This window comes from Labrus mixtus, chromosome 6, assembly GCF_963584025.1.
Source record: "Labrus mixtus chromosome 6, fLabMix1.1, whole genome shotgun sequence".
Classification (NCBI taxonomy): domain Eukaryota; kingdom Metazoa; phylum Chordata; class Actinopteri; order Labriformes; family Labridae; genus Labrus; species Labrus mixtus.
The window spans coordinates 19,728,850-19,747,949 of record NC_083617.1 but is presented as its reverse complement, the minus strand read 5'-3'; the positions used below and the strand labels follow the sequence as shown (position 1 = coordinate 19,747,949).

Below are 19,100 nucleotides of genomic sequence, written 5' to 3'. Positions count from 1 at the left end.
TGTTTCAGACTCATGGCTGTAAATTATGTCCCAAATGGTTTCGATGGTGTTTGTTATTTATTTACTTGTTGTGTACTGTTGAATAATGTTTGTTTTGTGAATGAATTGACCAGATGGCCAATGAGTGTCCCTGCTGGCGATTAATGAAGTTTTCTAATCTAATCTAATTGACAGCAAAATGAATGAGGACAGCATTCACACAGTCAACTTCATGTAGGCAGAGTGAGAGAGAAAGGGTAGAGTAGAGGAGAATAGACGACAAAAAAAGAATAGAGACAAAATAGATCAACAGTCAGTTTTCTTATAAGAACTTTTTTTCAACAAGCTACTTCACTAAAGATGAGAGGTAGCATTGTTTTCACTCTGTTGTTTGGGTAACTGGTTGCTCAAAAATGATTAGTTACCACAATAGCTTAAATAATTATTACTCAAATATGTAGGGGGATTTCAATTCGCACACTTCAGGTGTATTGATTATAGAAATGTCAAAAGCCATTCATTCCTTTGCATAATTAGGGCATGGTTGATTCACTTTAACGTCAGCAGCAAGTAGTGAGCAGACCCGTCAAGTCTGGCTTGTTTCTTGAGGAGTCAGGGCATTTATTATCACAGCTCAAACTACACATCGCTTGGCTTTTACAAATATCACTTACTTTTTCTCTGTATTCACCCTACTCCTAATATATTTGTGTGAATCACAATATGCTTTGCCTCAGTATAGAAAGCTAAATTTAAATTCCATTCATTATATTTTTGCTATGCTCAGATCTATTGAACTGTTTGTTTGTTGTACTTCAACTATTCGCGCCTGAAGGCTATTTTCTGTCCTCTTTGGAAGAGGCGGGGTAGATGATGCTTTCACTCTACTTCCATACAGTGGACTGTTTGGATTCAAAGGACAGAAACATCGGACAATGGTGTAACGTACGGAGTCAGGCGAGGTCTTACTGCTTCAAAAGGTACATAGTTTAACTTTACTCTTTTTCTTTTTTGCAGAAATTAGTAAAAGAAAGATAAACAAACTGAGAACAGTTGTTGAAATAAATATGTAAAAATATGCAAGAGCAGTATGAGTAAATCAAGTTGATAGATACAAATATATATATTGTAAGAGAAACAAATGGAGGTACACAAAAAATAAAAAAGTAAAGTTAGATACAGCATGCACAGGCAGCTACTGATGTGATGTTTATGGATTGGAGACTAAATATCTAAAATATACTGTACATGGGCTTTTTTTACATTTTAATTAGAGTTATTGTTCCTTATTTTTGTATCAAACAAAAACCCATGAGGGCTATTTGTAGCTATGATTGCGCTTTACATGGATAGGCTATTTCAAATATGACAACTGGCATCTTGGAGACATAGGTATGTGCTAATTAAGAAAATAAATACACAGTAGACGAGGACAGTTTTGTAGGAGTACAGAATCAAAATATGAAAAGAACAACCTAGTCTGACAGCAGCTGGTGAATTATTCCCATAAATTAAATTATGTTTTGATATGTGTACATGGAAACAAATTAAACTTATTATTCATAGTGTCTTAGGGCAAATGTCAAAGTCATGTTACCTTTGGAAGTGAATTAGTCAGCATGACATTATAATGTAGTGTTGGTTTTATTTACATTTATGGCAGTAGGCCTTTGTCTTTCATCTAGGACACTTAAGCTCTCATTTCTGGTGTGAAACAAACAGTCCACATTGACTTATCCTTTTAGCTAAGCCATGATTATTCCTGAAATAAAAAAGTAGTTTGGTGCAAAAACCTAACAAGAAAAGTCACAGTCTGGTGAGGTTTGGGCACCTGAGTTGATATCAATAAACAATGTTAAACTGTCTATATCCTGATCTTTCAAACTACAGGTTTCACAAAGAAGAATGGCAGATATCATAAGCAACACTACGCTGGATGGAAGCTATGTTCAGAGTGATTATGTTGATTATAATGATTATGTTATCATAGAAATCATTTATGGGATCATTTATTGGATAACATGCATAATCATTTGTATCGACCTTCCTCTGGCCCTCATAGCCATCTATGCCCTTTTCACTCTGGTAAGTACTTTATGACATGTCAGAGTGTTTAACAGATATCATCTCTGTAAGTTGAAGGACCCTAAGGCCCGCTTTACACTGGCTGTGTGTTGGCTGCATGGCTCACGCCGTCATGGTATCCACACGTGCCGCTGACTGCTGCATGTTGGCGGAATAAAATTGTTCAATATTGCGATACTGATACAGACACATTAAATTAACACAAATGAAAGAGTACAGGGACATCGGATGTCCTGTTGGTTATGTTGCGATCCCCATATACAGACACTATATTCCTCGTCGCAGCAGCTGTGGGTTTGAATCCAATCTTGGCCCTTTGCTGCGTATCATGCCCCATTCTCTCCTCCTGACAGTTCCTTTTCCTTTTGAATAACTTCAAAAAAGAAAGAGTACTTATTAGGTGTCAGTCATAGTTTCTACAGATATCTTCTTTTCTCTTTTTATACTAAACACAATTATTTGTTCACAACATTATTTTCTTTAATCTTTATTTTTTTTTACCACTTAAATGGCACCAACTAAAAAGTGTTGCTGCTAAGTAGCTTGTGTGTGTCCATTAGCTAATAGCAGCAAAAGGGCAAGGATCCAATCTCTTCCAGATGCAAAAGCTGCTAGAAATGTTCCTCTTTTGATTGGCCCCTGTGTCATTTGTGTCATTTGCAGGTACAAAATAATCACGTTGCTCCGATCTACGTCATCAACCTGCTCATTGCTGACATCTTTCAGCACTGCTGCATTATAACTGAAGCAGAACGGTCTTTCTACGAGCATGAATTCAGCCGTTTGGTCTATGCTTACATCTACTCTCTGATGGCCAGTGTTGGCTTCATGGTGTGTCTCTCCTTGGAAAGGTACCTAGTTGTGTGTACAAGATCTATGTAGCTACTTCTGTGTCTGAAAAGTATATTGCCTTATTATTTTGAAGCTCATCAAAGACTATATTTTCAACTTGTGTCACAGGTACATGGTCATTGCCTGCCCACTGAAGCACTGCTTCATGCATTCCATCAAGATGTCTGGGGTGGTCTGTGTCGTGGTCTGGGCCCTTCCTCTGGTCTTCCTGCTCCCCTTTGCTTTCAGGGTTGATTTTCATGTGACTATATCCATCTTTGACCTTTTCTTTTTCCTTCCCTTCCCGCTGCTCATATTCTTTCTGGGTGGGACCCTCAAAGCCCTCTCTGCATCCATCTCAGTCCCTACAAATGAAAAGCGACAAACTGTGGGAATTTTGGTCCTGCTGCTGCTTATTTACATGCTGTTCCTGCCCAGTCTTATTTGGTTAATGGCAGACAGTGACAGAAATGACAACATTTTAAGCTACAGGGCTTTTGTCTTTCATGGTTTTTCAGGTGTCAGAGATCTGTCTATTTTGTTTATTCGCGTCAGTCCACTTGCACACCTAGTCCTGTGTGTTTTCATGAGCAAAGGGGCCATAGACAAACTTTTGACCTCCTTGGGTTGCTGCAAAATGGGGGGCAATGATATCAACATTACAGTGTGAATGATGACAGTATGCAAACAGTCATTGTCATAGATGTAGAGAAAGCAGGGGGACGGAGATAGCTGAGAACACAGAATGTGGCATGAAGAAATAAAGACACACTTTTATCAGTTTGTATGATTATCAATAAAACATATTAATGTAAACAATTCCTCTCAGAAAATAAGGTTGTATTTTGCAAAACTGCTGTCCTAATCCAGTTAAATTAAAAAGATATGGATTATGTCCACAGACCATTTGTTTTAGAACAAATAAAGCCCTTTACTCATATACTTTGTTAAGTTCATTGGGTTGGCTGGCAGGCGTCATTATTGTTAATTTTGTTGCTTATTTGCATTTCTTTGGTTTTGCTGTGGGAATACTGGCAGGTTGAAAATCTTTTGGTTAGCGTTTATGACTTTAACTCAACTATAATGTGTGTTTGTTGTTGGTTTAACTATAAAGTATATCATTATTAACATTTAAACACAAAAGCAAGACATATATTAATTTAGTGAGCTCATTACATATGCGTGTCTGTTTACTTAAAGTTCATTTTGACTTCATATTGGGCACAGTGAGAGCATCCTAACAAGTCTTTGGGCTTCTTTCTTTTTTTTGTGTCTCATTATTTCCATTTTAGTCATTTACTATAATGATTACCAATATATGCCTGTCCCAAGCTGGGTTCGTTTAGCTATTTTGTTGTTTTGTTTAATGCACAAACAATGTTCTATTTTTATTCAACATAAGTGTTGTATTTGGTATTTACTGTACGTGGAAGGTAAGCTTTAGAACTGTTGTTCTAAACTGGTAGGTCGTGACCCAAGAGCGGGTAGCGGAGCTGTTTTAAGTGGGTTGCAAATGTGTGCTGGAAAAATAAATACTTTGTCAAAAAATCTATGAAGCATTCGTCATTCAATAAATTTTATTGGTTGAAAAAAATCTGAAATTTGGGTTGCTGTTTCTCATTAAAGGTCACATATCATACTCCTTTCCAACAAGTTTAAATAATTTTTAAATTTGGGTGTCTTGGGCTTTCTCACTCCATGCCCTATTGTTGACGGCGAGAGGGCAAACTCTGAGGGCAGAAAAAAAACCTCGCTATGGGAGTGTCACCCACCTGGGGGAGGGGTTACTCTCCTTTGTGATGTCATGAAAGGAAAAGTCGAACAGGCACAAGATGGAGAGGATGGACTTTTCATATATTGGGGGTTAGCAGACAGGCTAGGGACACATATTAGTGTTAGAAAAAATATGGTAAAGGGTACTTTGGATAATACAGTATGTGACCTTTAAGGAGTTGGTGATGGGTCTTGAGGCTGGACCCACTGAGGCTTTAGAAAGTGTTAAAATATCCAATAACCAGCTGATGCCGGACTGGGACAGAAAGCCCTTATTCACAACATGCTGCAGTGTGTGTACCATGCAGGACAATTCTGCCAAGTTGCTCACATTCAGGGCTTTTGATCATATTTCTGGCCTTTCTAGTTGAACTTTCAAGTTCTAATACAAGTTTAGAATTATAATTTCTTTGCAAAATTAGCTTTCATATATTTACACAGGGCATGTTTCATACATAATACTACTGAATGAATCTGTTATTATTGCATTATTCTACAGCATGCAATAAAGCACATACATGTTAAGGCATAAAACATTCAACAGTTACTTTCTCAATTAAAGACAATTTGTGTTTTTTGCCAGTTTACCAATTCAGTCACAATAAAAAAAGATTTAAGCGGAAATCAGCCTAGTTCTCACATGATTGGTGTAGCCTGTGGACCTTGATAATTTGAGAAAACGCAGAGATTATTATTTTTTTAACCTTGTGCAAATTGTGCATGTCTGTTATACTGTATAAATTCCAGGGCAAATTACTATTAATATTTCAACACATACAGAGGTCCTCTGACGATACCAATCCAGCTCAAATCTGCACTTTAGTAATTTGAGGTAGTCAATTTTGTTAAGAAAGTGTCCAGGACATTTTTTTTGTTAGTTTTAACATGTATTCAGCTTTTTGTGTTTACTCACAAGTGACTTTAATTTGCTAAATGTTCTTCCTTTTCAGTTTTACTATCGGCACGTGTGAGTGCTTGTTCCTCTTCTCTTACAGCGCTTCTGGCCCCCTGGCTCCTACTGCTTCTCTAAACCTATAGTCAATCTTTTATGTCCATATTCTTTAGTATCTTTTGTAAAGTCTCCCAAATAACACAACTCGCTTTAGAAATTGGTCAGTCATTATCACAGCAGGTGACCCATGTTTGAACGAGGATTGTTGTTGATGCGTATCGTAATGATCCTAAACCAATAGAGTGCAAATAGCATCTCAATACATGAACAGGAGGGGCCTAAAAGCGGATGTCTCTTAAGCTCTCTCTTTTTCTGTGATCACCTGCAGAGCATGTATCAGATGCTAGTTCAAAGCCTACACTCGGTGGGGAAAAAGTAAACACGATGCTGAAGTGCAAAATCCTGCAGTTCGTCAAGTGTCCGCTTGAGACTGGCTCCAGGAACCCAATGCTCAAGCTATAAAAAGACAAAGTAAGATGGGTTATTCAATATTTCTCGTCAGAATTACTGTTAGAAAATAGCAATTGCTCAAATCTATTAACCGTTTTGGCTTATTTCTACTGTTTCTCAAATTTGTTTGGCTTACCATTACCACCACAAGGAGCAACAACGTCTTACACACATGTAAAACAAAAGGTATTTCAGACATTTTTTCCCCTAAAAGATGAAACATGTCATGCTGCTTATTTTTGCTGTTCCATAACAAATGGAAAACATTTTCTATGACTTTCATAAAAGTAAAGTCCATATGATGTCACAGTGGTTTTGAACCTCAGCAGATCATACATACAGAGAACTGTAAATAAGCACACAAAGCCGCTACTGCAACAAAGGCACCTCAACATGGGGCTGGTTGTTGCTTCATACACTAACAATATGCAGTGTGGATGAGCTGCAGAGAGTTCACTTTGAGTGAAATAATTTAGTGTTAGAAACATGTAAAACATGCTTTAAACCTCTTTAAGATGGCATGTGCGTCATACAGCTGTGACGGACAAGCTTACTGGTAAAGCTGTTTGGAGATGTGTAGCTGCGACTAAAATGTCTTTAATTTTTGGGTACTTCTGTTAACCCTATCAGAGAAATAGACACACAGTCCCCAAATAATACAAGTTATTATCAGTGTTATATCTGCACATGAAAAACAAACAACATTTATTTGGCATACTTTATTACCTCATACTTATTCTCAAATGCTTTACATAGCAATTTATGTTGCAGAAAGAAACCAAAACATGAATTAATTTTTCCCTTTATTGCGCAACATTGTTAAAACAGTGCAGTTTAAAGAACAAAGGTATGTAGCCCCATGGGAAATAGAGGGATCAAAATCCAAAAGCATTGCTTTTTTTTGACCCTACAAACAGAGAATATCAGGCCTCTTCTGAGTGCCATTACTTGCCACCGTATTATAGGATGTCTGATGTTGAAGTTGAAGCTGTAGTCATGCAGCTTTAAAGGTTAATAATGATATTATCTGATACAATTTGAAATTTAAATCAACATAAGACGGGAATACAAATGAATATTCAAAGTGAAAGGAGGACAATAGAGCCCTGTAGGTGTATGGCACAGCCTAGTAAGTTACACCCCCTCTCGACCTCCTCCTTTGTAATTGAAGCGAGAAAACAAAGGGATGTCATTGTGCAACAAACAAATATTTGAGAATAAATAACCTGTGATGATAACATTTCTGCCCTGAAGTGATGACAGCTGAAACATAAAGGGTGACTGTGTGACTGTGTTGTGATGAACTGATTACTGACGACGGGCATTACAGTCTATTTGTGGTTCCTTCCCAGTAAATACTGTACGTTTGAGCGAGCAAATTTAAACGACAGATAGTTTGAAAGTTACCCAGACCCTCATAAAATATTTGGACGGGAGGGATATGAGCCAAGTCATGACACTTTAGTTGAATCAGTTTGACATTAGTGCTATCAATCTTTATTTGTATAGCACCAATTCATAACAAATGTTATCTCAAGAAGACACTTTACAAAAAGCAGCTAAAAGACCACTCTCATTGTGATATTATCTACAAAGACAAAACATTAGTGCGTCATGTGCACAGCACTTAGCAACATTTAGCAAAGTTACAGTGGCAAGGAAAAACGTCCTCTTAAGAGGCAGAAATCTTGGGAAAAACCAGACTCATGATGAAGAACCATCTGCAGGAACTGTGCTGGGCTTGAAAATGGGATAGAAGGAGATGCTATAAGATATAATGAATGTGACAGTAAGACGTAAAGTATATTGATAAGGTTGTCACAGTGGAATGGAACCTCAACAGTGTGACTAGGTCTTGTCTCACCCTGGAGGTGTTCCTCCACTATAATAAATATTTCTGAATAAAATAGACTAGAGGATCACAGGAAGGCTAGACTCTAAAAGTGTGATTTAAGAAGAGACTTAAATGAAGAAAATGACTTTACTGAGCCATCCTAATCTCCTCTGGGAGGTTGTTGCAGAGTGTGGGGGCCCTGGTAGCAAACGCTCTGTCACCTCTGGTTTTTTTTTACACCAGGAGAGCAGCATTTGAGGACCTCCAATGCTGGATAATTAGGAAGACTAAGCCAGTTCTTTCTTTGGCCAATTGCAATTTTACACAGCTATGTAATAAAATCTTGTAAATGTCCCTCTATTATTCCCTTGTGTACAAGCAAATACTCAAGGCACTGGACAAAGAGCCAACAACTTACCACTACTGTAACATCATTCAGAGGTATAACTTCCCCAAATCCGAGAGTGCTGTAGCTTTACTGAATTTAATTCTAAGATGAAATCATGGCTCAAATCATGTCTTCATCACACATAAACAACTGAAGTTTCATGAACTCTGTTTGATAATGTTGTAGTGTATTGATGTGATATCATGGTATTGTTGATGTGTTGCTTTGGAGATATCCCACAGCGGGAGCCATCTCTGAGTTTGTCCCTTTACAAATACAAATGTAGTTTTAAATGAGAGGATCAGGTTTGACCCAGAACACATTTGGAAATTATTAAGAGCAAATTTTCATTTTTATGCAGTGAGCAGGTGTGAGTTTGCAACACTGGAACTACTTAGGAGAGTAACTGAAGGCATGACTCAGAACAGAAATGATGGATGGTTCAAATACTTCAAATATTTGTGCAGAAATGATGAACAACAGTAAAGTGTTAACACCTGTATTCTAACACACATCTGGAGGGGCATTAAATGAAACATACAAATAGATCACACTTAAGCTCAATTAAACAAATTGCATAGCAACAAAATAAAACAAGTGGGTTATGGAATATTGAATACAACATTAAAAAAATGAATTAAAACATCTTAATCTGGATTGATATTGAAGCTGTATGGAGGGTTCATTGAAAGAGTATACATGCCTCAGTCCTTCTGATTAAATCTGACTTTCTGATATACTTTGCATGTGTGCATGACTATCTCCCCACATTATTAAAAGCAGGTGTATTATCAGGACACTGTCTTGCATGTCATTTCCCCCCATGACTGTAAACAGAGACAAAGAAAGCTTACTTATTTATGGACCTTTTGGTATGATTTTATGTTATAAGTCTAATGGGTGTGAATGTTTTTATGATGTTTGAGCCTCTATCCATATCAAATTTTATATCACTATGTGAGAGACAATGACGTTTTTGGAATCTTGAATCTTGTAAAACATTAGACATACCGAAGGGTACTAGCGTGTCATTGTGGTCACTGCGATGTCTTTGAGAGGTTAATTTCTAAAAAAGCAAAAGACAAACAAAAACAAAAAAACTGAATTCTTAAAAATGCAAATTGTCTCAAACATGAATGTTTATCTGCTACTGTGCTGACTAAATGCAAAACTATTATGATCTGATATTCATAGTTTTACAGGAAATGATGACAGTGGAGATATGAAAAAGAGTTTTGTGTGTCTTTACAATGTGTTCACTAATACACGGTCTGCCAAAAAATAAACCCAAAACAAGTCATACATCTAATGCCTCCCTTGCACACAAGTTGCATAAGTGCACAGACGTATGAGAAGAAATAATGAAATTATCAAAATGTTGTTGCAATCAATAAAAAAGAAGTGGAGGGAAAACTTTGATAAACTAATGCACGAGGCTTCACTTGTTTGTTTTATCAGACAAATGAGCCTCTCCATCCCCCAACGGGACATTAAACAGGAGGAGCACAACTACAAGAATGTTCCAGTACCTTTACTGAAAAATATTTTTTTAAAACTTGTATTTTATATTTTTCATCAGAACTTTCTGCACTTTCTTAAATTGTGTTACTGAAGTTACTCTGTGTATCGGTTAATGCCCAACAAGATGTCAGGTTGTATAAACAACTTGGAGGCCTGAACAGTCTGACACACCCACAAAAAGGGCTTTATCTTGCTTCTGCCATGGCCTCGTGCTAAAGAAAAAAATATTCCTCTACTCTTGAGTCTTTTAGTTCCAGTTAGGTGTTTTTTTCTTTTCTTAGCTTCACTCATATAAGTACATTTTCTTGTTATTTTTGTAAACTATTTTATTTTATTATGTCTGTGTGGAATGGTTTTGTACATAGATTATCATTATTGTATAGAAACAGTTGTAAGTCTTTACTTTAAAAACTTTGGCATGTATTTTGTTACTCCTTTAGTTGACCTAAGAATAAGGAATAAGGTAATAACAGCGACCTTAACATTAAGTTTTACTACCTTTTGCAATCAAAATATAACGTTTTTAACATGCTGTCATTTAATCCCTGAGGTAGCTCGAGTAGTCTAATACCTCAAAAAGTCACTCCCATTTTACAAGATTATATTGTAATGGAAACATTGTTCACGACTCTAGTTAATAAAACATATCTTAGGTTCAACTTAGAAATGGGAGATATAGAAGTCTGCCTTGCTCACACGCTTTTTTAATAGCTATGGGCCACAATGGCATGCTAGCTAGATTTGAGTTTGTGAGATGATAACTTTATTATTATTTAAATGTGGGAGGGCTGTTTACTTAGTGGGGTTGTTTGTTACAGGCGCCATCCTGTGGTGTACAGAGGAGGTGGTATTAAAGGACTGCACTTTGAACAAAGGTAGATCATAATAATAATAATTGTACTTATATAGCACTTTTCAAGCCAGAGGCACAAAGTGCTTCCCATAGACAACATACACAAGACAATCAATGAAGGAAGTTAAAAGCAGTTACCACAAAAACACAAAACATTAAAAGAGAAAGAAAGATAATAAAAACAATTATAAAAACATGACAAACGCTTAATTATATGATTGCACAACAGAGCTGTAATAAGTAAAACAGATAAAATGAGTTATGTAAGTGTGTGTAAAAATGTGTCGTCAGTCTGGATTTAAAAACAGAGGCAGTGTTGGCAGATCTAACATCAACAGGAAGACTGTTCCAAAGCTGAGGAGCCAGAACAGTAAATGCTCGATCACCCTTTGACCTTAGTCTGGACTGTGGAACTGCTAGGAGGCCTAACCCTGCAGATCTCAGAGGCCGTTTTGGTTGGTATGGATTATGGTATCTCGGGCACTGAGGCAGGTGAACAGGGCGTTACAGTAAAAATTAAGTATCCTTAATATTTGGGATGAGGGGGCCGAGCAGTGGCTGGACTTGATTTCGGAGGTGCTGTTTACCGATGATAAGCACCTTTGTTTTGTCTGAATTTAGCTGCAGAAAGTTTTGTGACATCCAGTCTCTCACCTCAACTAAGCTGCTCTGTAGTGTGGCTAGTCTATTGCAATCTGATGTCTTGATGGATAAATATAACTGGATGTCATCTGCATAACAGTGAAAATAGATATTATGGTGACTAATACAAAAATAATGATATTTGGAAACTGTAGAATAAAAACACAACTACAAATACAGATTGATGGTATTAATATTGGACGAGTACATAAAAATAAACATCTTGGGATTATTATAGATGACAAATTAACTTGAAATCACACATAAAACATGTACAATCTAAACTATCAAGAAGCATTTCAGTTCTAAACAAAACAAAGCAGGTTCTGGATTATCACTCACTCCACATCCTATACTGTTCACTGATCCTACCATATTTGAATTATTGTGCAGAGGTTTGGGGAAACACATACAAAAGTTCACTGAATCCGCTATTAGTCTTGCAAAAAAAGAGCAATGAGGACAATTCATAAGGTTGCATATGAAGAACATACTTTCCACTATTTCTTAAATCAAAATTACTCAAATTTACAGATATCGTTGAGTTTCAAACAGCACAAATAATGTTCAAAGCAAAAAATAATCTACATCCAAAAATGGTTCAGGAATCAGGAAGGAAATTACAGTTTCAATTTCATTTCAGAAATATAAGCGTACGCATGACTAAGAAACAATGTTGTGTTTCTATCTCTGGGGTCAACCTCTGGAACAACTTACATTTAGAACTCAAACAATGTACAAACATATAAGACAAATATATACACAAGGTACAAGGAGGAAGACGGGGTTTGAATTCCACAAGGTGTTGCTGCTGTTTTCTTTTTTTCTATTTTCCTTTTTGTTGCTGTTGTTTTTGCTATTGTATTATTTAGAATATGTAGGTCATTTTATTTATTTATTTATAACTTGACATTGAAAAGATAGATATATAAACTATAAAAATACATTTTCATATTATAGTCAGAAAATTACGAATTATAATACAAGCTAGTTGAATAGATGGAGAGGGGGTGGGATTCAATAAGTTTTTACTTCTTCCCACTACTTAGCGGACATGTAATGTAAAATATTATATATTTTTTCTGAATTATACTTTCCACTGTTTGTAATTATCATTTATTTTCTGTCTTTTTTTTTATGTTCATCTTTGTCTTATGTTACATGTTCGGAATAAATAAACACATCAAATTAAATTAATGATATGACCTAAAGGTAACCTGTACAAACCCTGTGGTATGCCAAATGTTGCCTGTACAGTTGAGGAACTAAAATAATTAATAGAGACATAAAAGCTTCTGTTAGACAGGTACGAGGAAAACCAGTCAATGGCTGTTCCAGAAATGTCCACCCAATCCCTAAGTATGTTTATTAATGTTGCATCATCAATAGTGTCAAATGCTGCACTGAGGTCAAGAAGCACCAGTACAGAGCAGTGTCCAGAGTCAGCAGACATAAATAAGTAATTTGTAACCCTTCTCTCTGTCTCTTCATACTATTTCTCCAGTTTTGTCCCAGTAATTCAAGTTATTTTCATATTTTTCCCATAAGGCAAGAAAAGCAGAAAGCTCTCAGCTATGCTACAAACAAAAGTACTCAGGGTTAACAGCTGAGCCATACAATCTGCAATGTGGAGACTTTTCACTAGGTGGCAGTGTCTAATTGGGGTTACTTACTTGAAGTGGCCTTGCCTCGTCTGATGGTGCAGCTTTCTTGGTGTCTCTGAGTGTTCAGAGGGAGCTTTGCAAATAACATGAATACAAGAGATACAACAGGCAGGAATCAAGAGGCAGCTAAAGCTATAAAATAATACAATGAAGGACGATTAAATAAAAAGTCAACAAGATGGGAACAGTATAAAAATAAAAAAAATAAGTAGTGTGAGACAACATCACATTACTGGCACTCACAGAATGAAGATAAAAAGGAAGAATAAAAGAGAGATGGTTAAATGAATATATAAAAGCAACAGAGGGCAGAAGAGTTAAACATTGAAAGGAGTAGGAATGAATAAAGACTAAAAGCGGTAATATTAATACAGGAAGGGATACATTTAAAGACTAAAACATCTAAGGAAGGGTTGAGAATTGATAAAAAGGTTAAGAGTGATAAAAATAAAATGGAGGGATAGGTTAATAAAAAATATATATTTCAAAGGTGAAATCACATAAAAGCGAGTCTATAAAAGTGAGTTTTAAGAAGAGATTTAAAAGATGTCACTGTCTCTGCCCGCCATATGTCCTTCTTGAATCTTGTAAAACATTTTTTTTTGCAAGTGCTTGGTTTCCTTTAGATTTGAGTCTCGACTTTGGAACGACCAGAAGGGTGATGCCTGAGGATCTGAGGTCACGAGATGGTTTGTAAGGGGTTTAAATTTTGCAAATGTAACTGCAAATGTAAGACCAAGACCAGCTTTAAAAGTGATCAGTTAAATCTTAAAATCATTTCTAAAAGTGACAGGTAGCCAGTGGAGGGAAGCGAGGACATGAGTGATGTGATGTCATCTATTAAAACCTGTAAGAAGCCTAGCTGCTGCGATCTGGACCAGTTGGAGGCAGGAAAGTGATTTATGAGTTGTACCAGAAAGAAGGGAGTTGCAATAGTGTAGAAGAGATAATATTCATGAGTTCATAACTTTTTCCAGGTCAGCAGGTGGGAGAATTGATTTGATTTTTGAAATAGTTCTTATGTTGCCGAAACAGGACTGGTCTACTTTTTTGATGTGTTGCTCAAAGTGCAATGGGTGTGATGTTAGCAGAGAGGGGAGCGAGGGTACTTTCAATCTGGTTGATGGGTGTGGATAATTTAAGAGTATGATTTTTTACTTTTTACTTTACTAAATTAGGCCATCCAACATTCAATATCTTTGAGGCAGTGTACACCAGGTCACAACAGAAGGTATATCTGTCTCTCGCCCGCATATCAATGAAAGAAAGGTTATGGAGCTGGATAATTTTACCGAGTCGGAGCATATATATAGAAAATTAGTGTGGACCTAAAATCGAACCTTGTGGTACACCACAGGTAAAGCAATGGTTACCTATGGTGATCGCAAAGGTTCTGTCTAAAAGTGCAGTGCCATTGACACCATCCCAGGACTTGAGTCATTCAATTAAAATGGCATGATAAACTGTGTTGAATACCGCACTCAAGTTTAAAAGAATTCAAATTGCACTGTCTCCTCTGTCAGTAGCTAAAAGGAGGTAATTTGTTACTCTGAGGAGAGCTGTTTCTCTACTATGGAGTGCTCTTAAACCAGACTGAAACTTCTAAAGGTGTCATTGTCATTCATAAAAGCTAAAATATGTGTTGAAACAACTTTCTCTAAAACTTTGGATAAAAACGGGAGTTTAGAAATAGGCGTAAAATGACTAAGAATAGTGGGGTTAAGATTAGGTTTATTAAAAAGAGGTTGGTCCACAGCATGTTTTAAAGCAGATAGAAAATGACCAGTTAAAATGAGCTGTTAATAATCGATAAGACACTGGGCCCAACCGTGTCCATAACTTCTTTGAGAAATTTAGTCGGTATGGTGTCAAGGCTGCACATAGTTAGATTCATAAAAGATAAAATATCTGATAAAATCTAAATCTCAATAGGAATAGGGTTAAAATTGCTTAAATAATAATAAGAAATCTGTCTGTGTAAATGTAAAACCATGTCAGGCAAGATAATCTGTTGCCTAATGTCGTGAGTTTTATTTGTAAAAACTTTAAAAATGTCTTGCATGTCTCATGTGAGGCATCAATACAATTATTCTACAGTCCCCTCTTGAATAGCATCATTAAGCCAGGGCTGCTGTGTTTTATAAGAATCTCTGATTTTGTGAAACCCAGGTGGTCCTACAGATATTGTAAAAATTGAAGACTAGGTCCTCCATATTAAAATTTGGATTAAAAGCATTTAAAGAGGCAGGGATAAAAAGATCAGAAAATTGACTAGCTGATAAAGGTGTAAAAACACGACGAGATACTGGTAAACTGTTAAGAGCAGGTAAAAATGATAACACTAAGCTAAATAAAACCAGTTTATCATCGGACACACGGATATCCTTAGTTTCAAAGTTGTATGGGCTGAGACTGTGGTGTAAAACCAAATCAAGGGTGTGACCTTTCGAGTTTGTCCGAACGTGGACTTCCTAAGAGATGTTAAAAGAATACAAGGTGTCTGTAAAATCAGTGCTAAAACTCTGGGTAGGACAGCAATAAGAACCTTGTCATACCTGGATAAAAACATTGTTCGGTTTGGGTGGTCTGTAGATTATTAAAACAACAACTGGGGCTTTAGAGTGCACAATAAAACAAGATGTTCAAAAGATGAGAAAGTGTGCAGGGGGTGTGCATTTTTTCAAGTCTTTCTTGTAAATAACAGCATTTTTTTTTTCATCTTTTATCTTGTCATTCTCTGCAAATACTGTCTCAATTCTCAATTCCCCCCAGTTAACTTCATCATTAATTTTGTACTGTATATACCCCCTGTTTTTATTTTAATTTTAATTTATCTTATCTATTCTGTTTAATGTGTATTTTTGAGCTTTCTTGTCTGTGCTGCTGTAACGCCCGAATTTCCCCTCTGGGGATCAATAAAGTATTATCCTATCCTATCCTACAACAGTCCGGTCAGTAATGGCTTGTATGGGAGAAAGTGAGTGAGCTGGCAAGGTCTCTAGTCATCGATTCATGAGTAGGCGTAGAAGAAGGTGCACGTTCCGGTGGGGGGTGGGGGGGAGTGGTATGTCAATAGTCACACACATGTAGTTGATTGCACATGGTGCTGTATGTTGGCTGCCAGCGTGTGGCTACTTACCCAGTTTGGGTGGACTCCGTCTGCTCTGAAAAAGGAGGAGCGATTCCAAAACAGATTACATTTTCTGATAAAACCAATGTTGTGCATCCTGCAGGCAGACCATGTGTGGAGGCTGAGTATCCGGCTCAAAACCTCCAGCGCCGCAGTAGAGTGTGGGTATAGGTCCTGAAATAAAAACTTCCTTTCCACACTTATTCAAAAGGCTGAAAAGGTCTCTAAAATCATTTTTGGTAAGCTCGGAGTTCACCGGGCACATTCAGCATTGCGGTGGTGATTAGCTTAGCCACCGGGCTAAAGGTTCCATCACCTAGCTTGCTGCATGGCTTTTCAGAAGTTGTGGTCTCCATAGTCGTGGCTTTGCCTTTAGTGTCTTGTAAATATTACGGCATAAATCAGATAAAAAACGACAACAGGTCATACCCAAAGTTAAAAAGCGTCCAACTAGCCTAGCCAACAGGCTAAAACACGGAGCTGTGCTGGCAAAGCATATAATTCCTTATGGAGGGCTTCGATCGATGACTAAAAGCATTTATCCAGTTAAAATAGTAGCATCAACCAACATGAGGCTTAGAAGTGCATTGTTGAAATGTATCTATGTGTATCCATATGCATGTATGTATATGTGTGTGTATGTGTATGTGTGAATATATGTATCATCATAATGTACGCAACATAATGAACATGACCTGAATAGACTTTTTTGAATAAATTATTTTATTTCTGATAATCACTCAAGTGATCTGAATGCTGAAATTTCAGGCAAAAGTTCTGTGTTTGCCAAGCTTATGCTACAGTTGTGTGATGATAGCAATCTTATTTTATCCGGTCAAATGCTTCTACCTGCTGATAGCTATACCTACATAAGCGAGGCCTGGCACACAACATCATGGCTTGACCATTGCATCAGCACTGCTAATGCCCATGAAATTATAAGATCAATAGAGCTTGTGTATGAGGCATGTATGATGATGTCTCCGGAGGTTAAAAATGCCTGGAAGGCTAAACTGGATTGGTCCAAGCTCTCAAATGAGGACAGGTTATTATACTAGAACTGATGTGCTATTGAGTGATGTACTGTATATGTACCCAAAAAGGCTATTTTGTGTTCTGATGTGAATTGTAATAGTAGCTCTCACTGTAAGGACCTCTGCACCATGTTTGATTGTGTTGTAGGAGGCCAGTAGACCGTGCTTTACCAACTCTGATAAAACACACAGCATCAAGTCAGGGTGGAATAAACATGTGGCTGATCACTATGCTGAAGCAAAGAATGCTTTTAGTGCGTGGGTCCAGGCAAGCAGGCCCAGAGAGGGGCCTGTCCTAGATCTCAAAAAGCTCACAAATGCCAGGTATAAATATGCAGTTTGGTGCATGCAGAGGGGACTCCATGGGTGAAAAGCTCCCTGGTAACAATGTTTCTGGCTTCTGGAAGGACGTGAGAGCTCTAAACAGGACCAGTACACCGCTACCATGTCACATAGAGCTGTGACTGTCACTCTGGAGCTGATAACATAGCTGAGTTATGGAGGCAACATTACTCTACTCTATTTAATTGCGTTAAAAGTGACCCTTACAAAGTGGGTAATATTGTCAATAGTGACACAGACAAAGTTTTCTCGGTGTTCAGATACAGTTAAGGTGAACCTCTTTAGGGCTTACTGTACCCCTCTTTATACTGCCCCCTTGTGGGTCAAGTTTAAGAAAGCGAGCATCCAGAAGCTCCAGGTTGCCTACAATGATTGTATGCGTATATTGCTTAAAAAACCAAGATGGGGCAGTGCAAGTGAAATGTTTTGTAATGTAGGAGTCAACACGTTCCAAGCTGTGTTGAGAAATCTGATGCACAAATTTATCTGTCGCCTGAATGATTCTCATAGTTATATCATTATGCTGCTGCCAAATCCTCATCTCAGTACTGTACAATACCAGTCACCTATGTGGAAGCATTGGTATAATTGCCTTATACCAATTTTTTAACTTGTATGTGTGTTGTATGTCTTTTAAATGGACCTTGAGTCTTCCCAATCAAGCAAATATGAATGTATATATGCATATATGTATATATACATATATATGTACAGGTTTTCTATTATTGTTTCCCTTATCTTAAATGTCTTTCTTTGTTGGTGTTGTTTTTATGCATTGCATGTAAAGCACTTTGGTCAGCTGAAGCTGTTTTAAAGGTGCTATACAAATAAACTTGACTCGACTATGGTCCTATGTTTACTTACAGTTAACAACATGGTGTCCATGCAAATTCCCTTATTTAAATGTTTAGGAACATGTTTACATTCACGCCTGCTGATTTGAACTCATCATAGCCTTATCTGTGCAGCGAGTGCACCAAAGAAGCAGCTCATTGGAACCAGTAGTGTGTTGTTAATAAGGTTCTTCAACAAAACAAACATGTGAACTATTGACACACACAACTTCCTGAGAGCCTACTTCTGAGAACTGATATCATAGTGGACATGAAGATCATGACATGCATTTCCTGATATAGATATTTAGCTGATATTTGGTTTTATTATCGTCTCATCTTCTTCTTATATAAGTACCAAAAATTCACTCACCCCCCCCCCTTGCTTGACCAAAAAAATCAAGCATTTTGTAAACAATGGAACAAATGACGGCCCAGCTACAACTGAGACTGCCTGTTTTCAAAAGGAGAAGGATAGCAGTTGCTGACTACTTCACTTAGGACTTTTCTGTTTGATCTTTTTGTTGTATTTATCTGTAGGTAGGTAGGTACGTATATGTCACTCTATGTGTGTGTATGCTTATGCAGATGTAGTCTACATATATGTATAATTACTTCATATATGTACATGTTTATATGTGTATACCAAATGTGTAAATGAATAAACCTGTTGGTACTAATTCTGGTCAATGTGTTCTCCCCCTGTGTGGGGCTGTGTCTTTTCCAACATGTATGTCATATGAAGCCCAACCTCAAGGTGATACTGTTCTCATTTGTAACTGTTAATTG

General features: G+C 37.1%; 2 protein-coding genes across 2 annotated transcripts in view; one reads left to right on the top strand and one right to left on the bottom strand.

The window, feature by feature from the left end:
* The window catches only part of LOC132975683 (G-protein coupled receptor 4-like), a 390,218-nt gene that overhangs the window by 344,687 nt on the left and 26,431 nt on the right, over positions 1–19,100 (bottom strand). The gene's annotated exons all lie outside the window — the stretch shown is intronic.
* LOC132976041 (G-protein coupled receptor 4-like) lies at positions 1,818–3,843 on the top strand. Its single transcript, XM_061040984.1, has 3 exons — positions 1,818–2,064; positions 2,728–2,915; positions 3,025–3,843. Exons 1-3 carry the CDS (start codon positions 1,885–1,887, stop codon positions 3,563–3,565), a joined length of 909 nt encoding a protein of 302 aa, XP_060896967.1. The 5' UTR covers positions 1,818–1,884; the 3' UTR covers positions 3,566–3,843.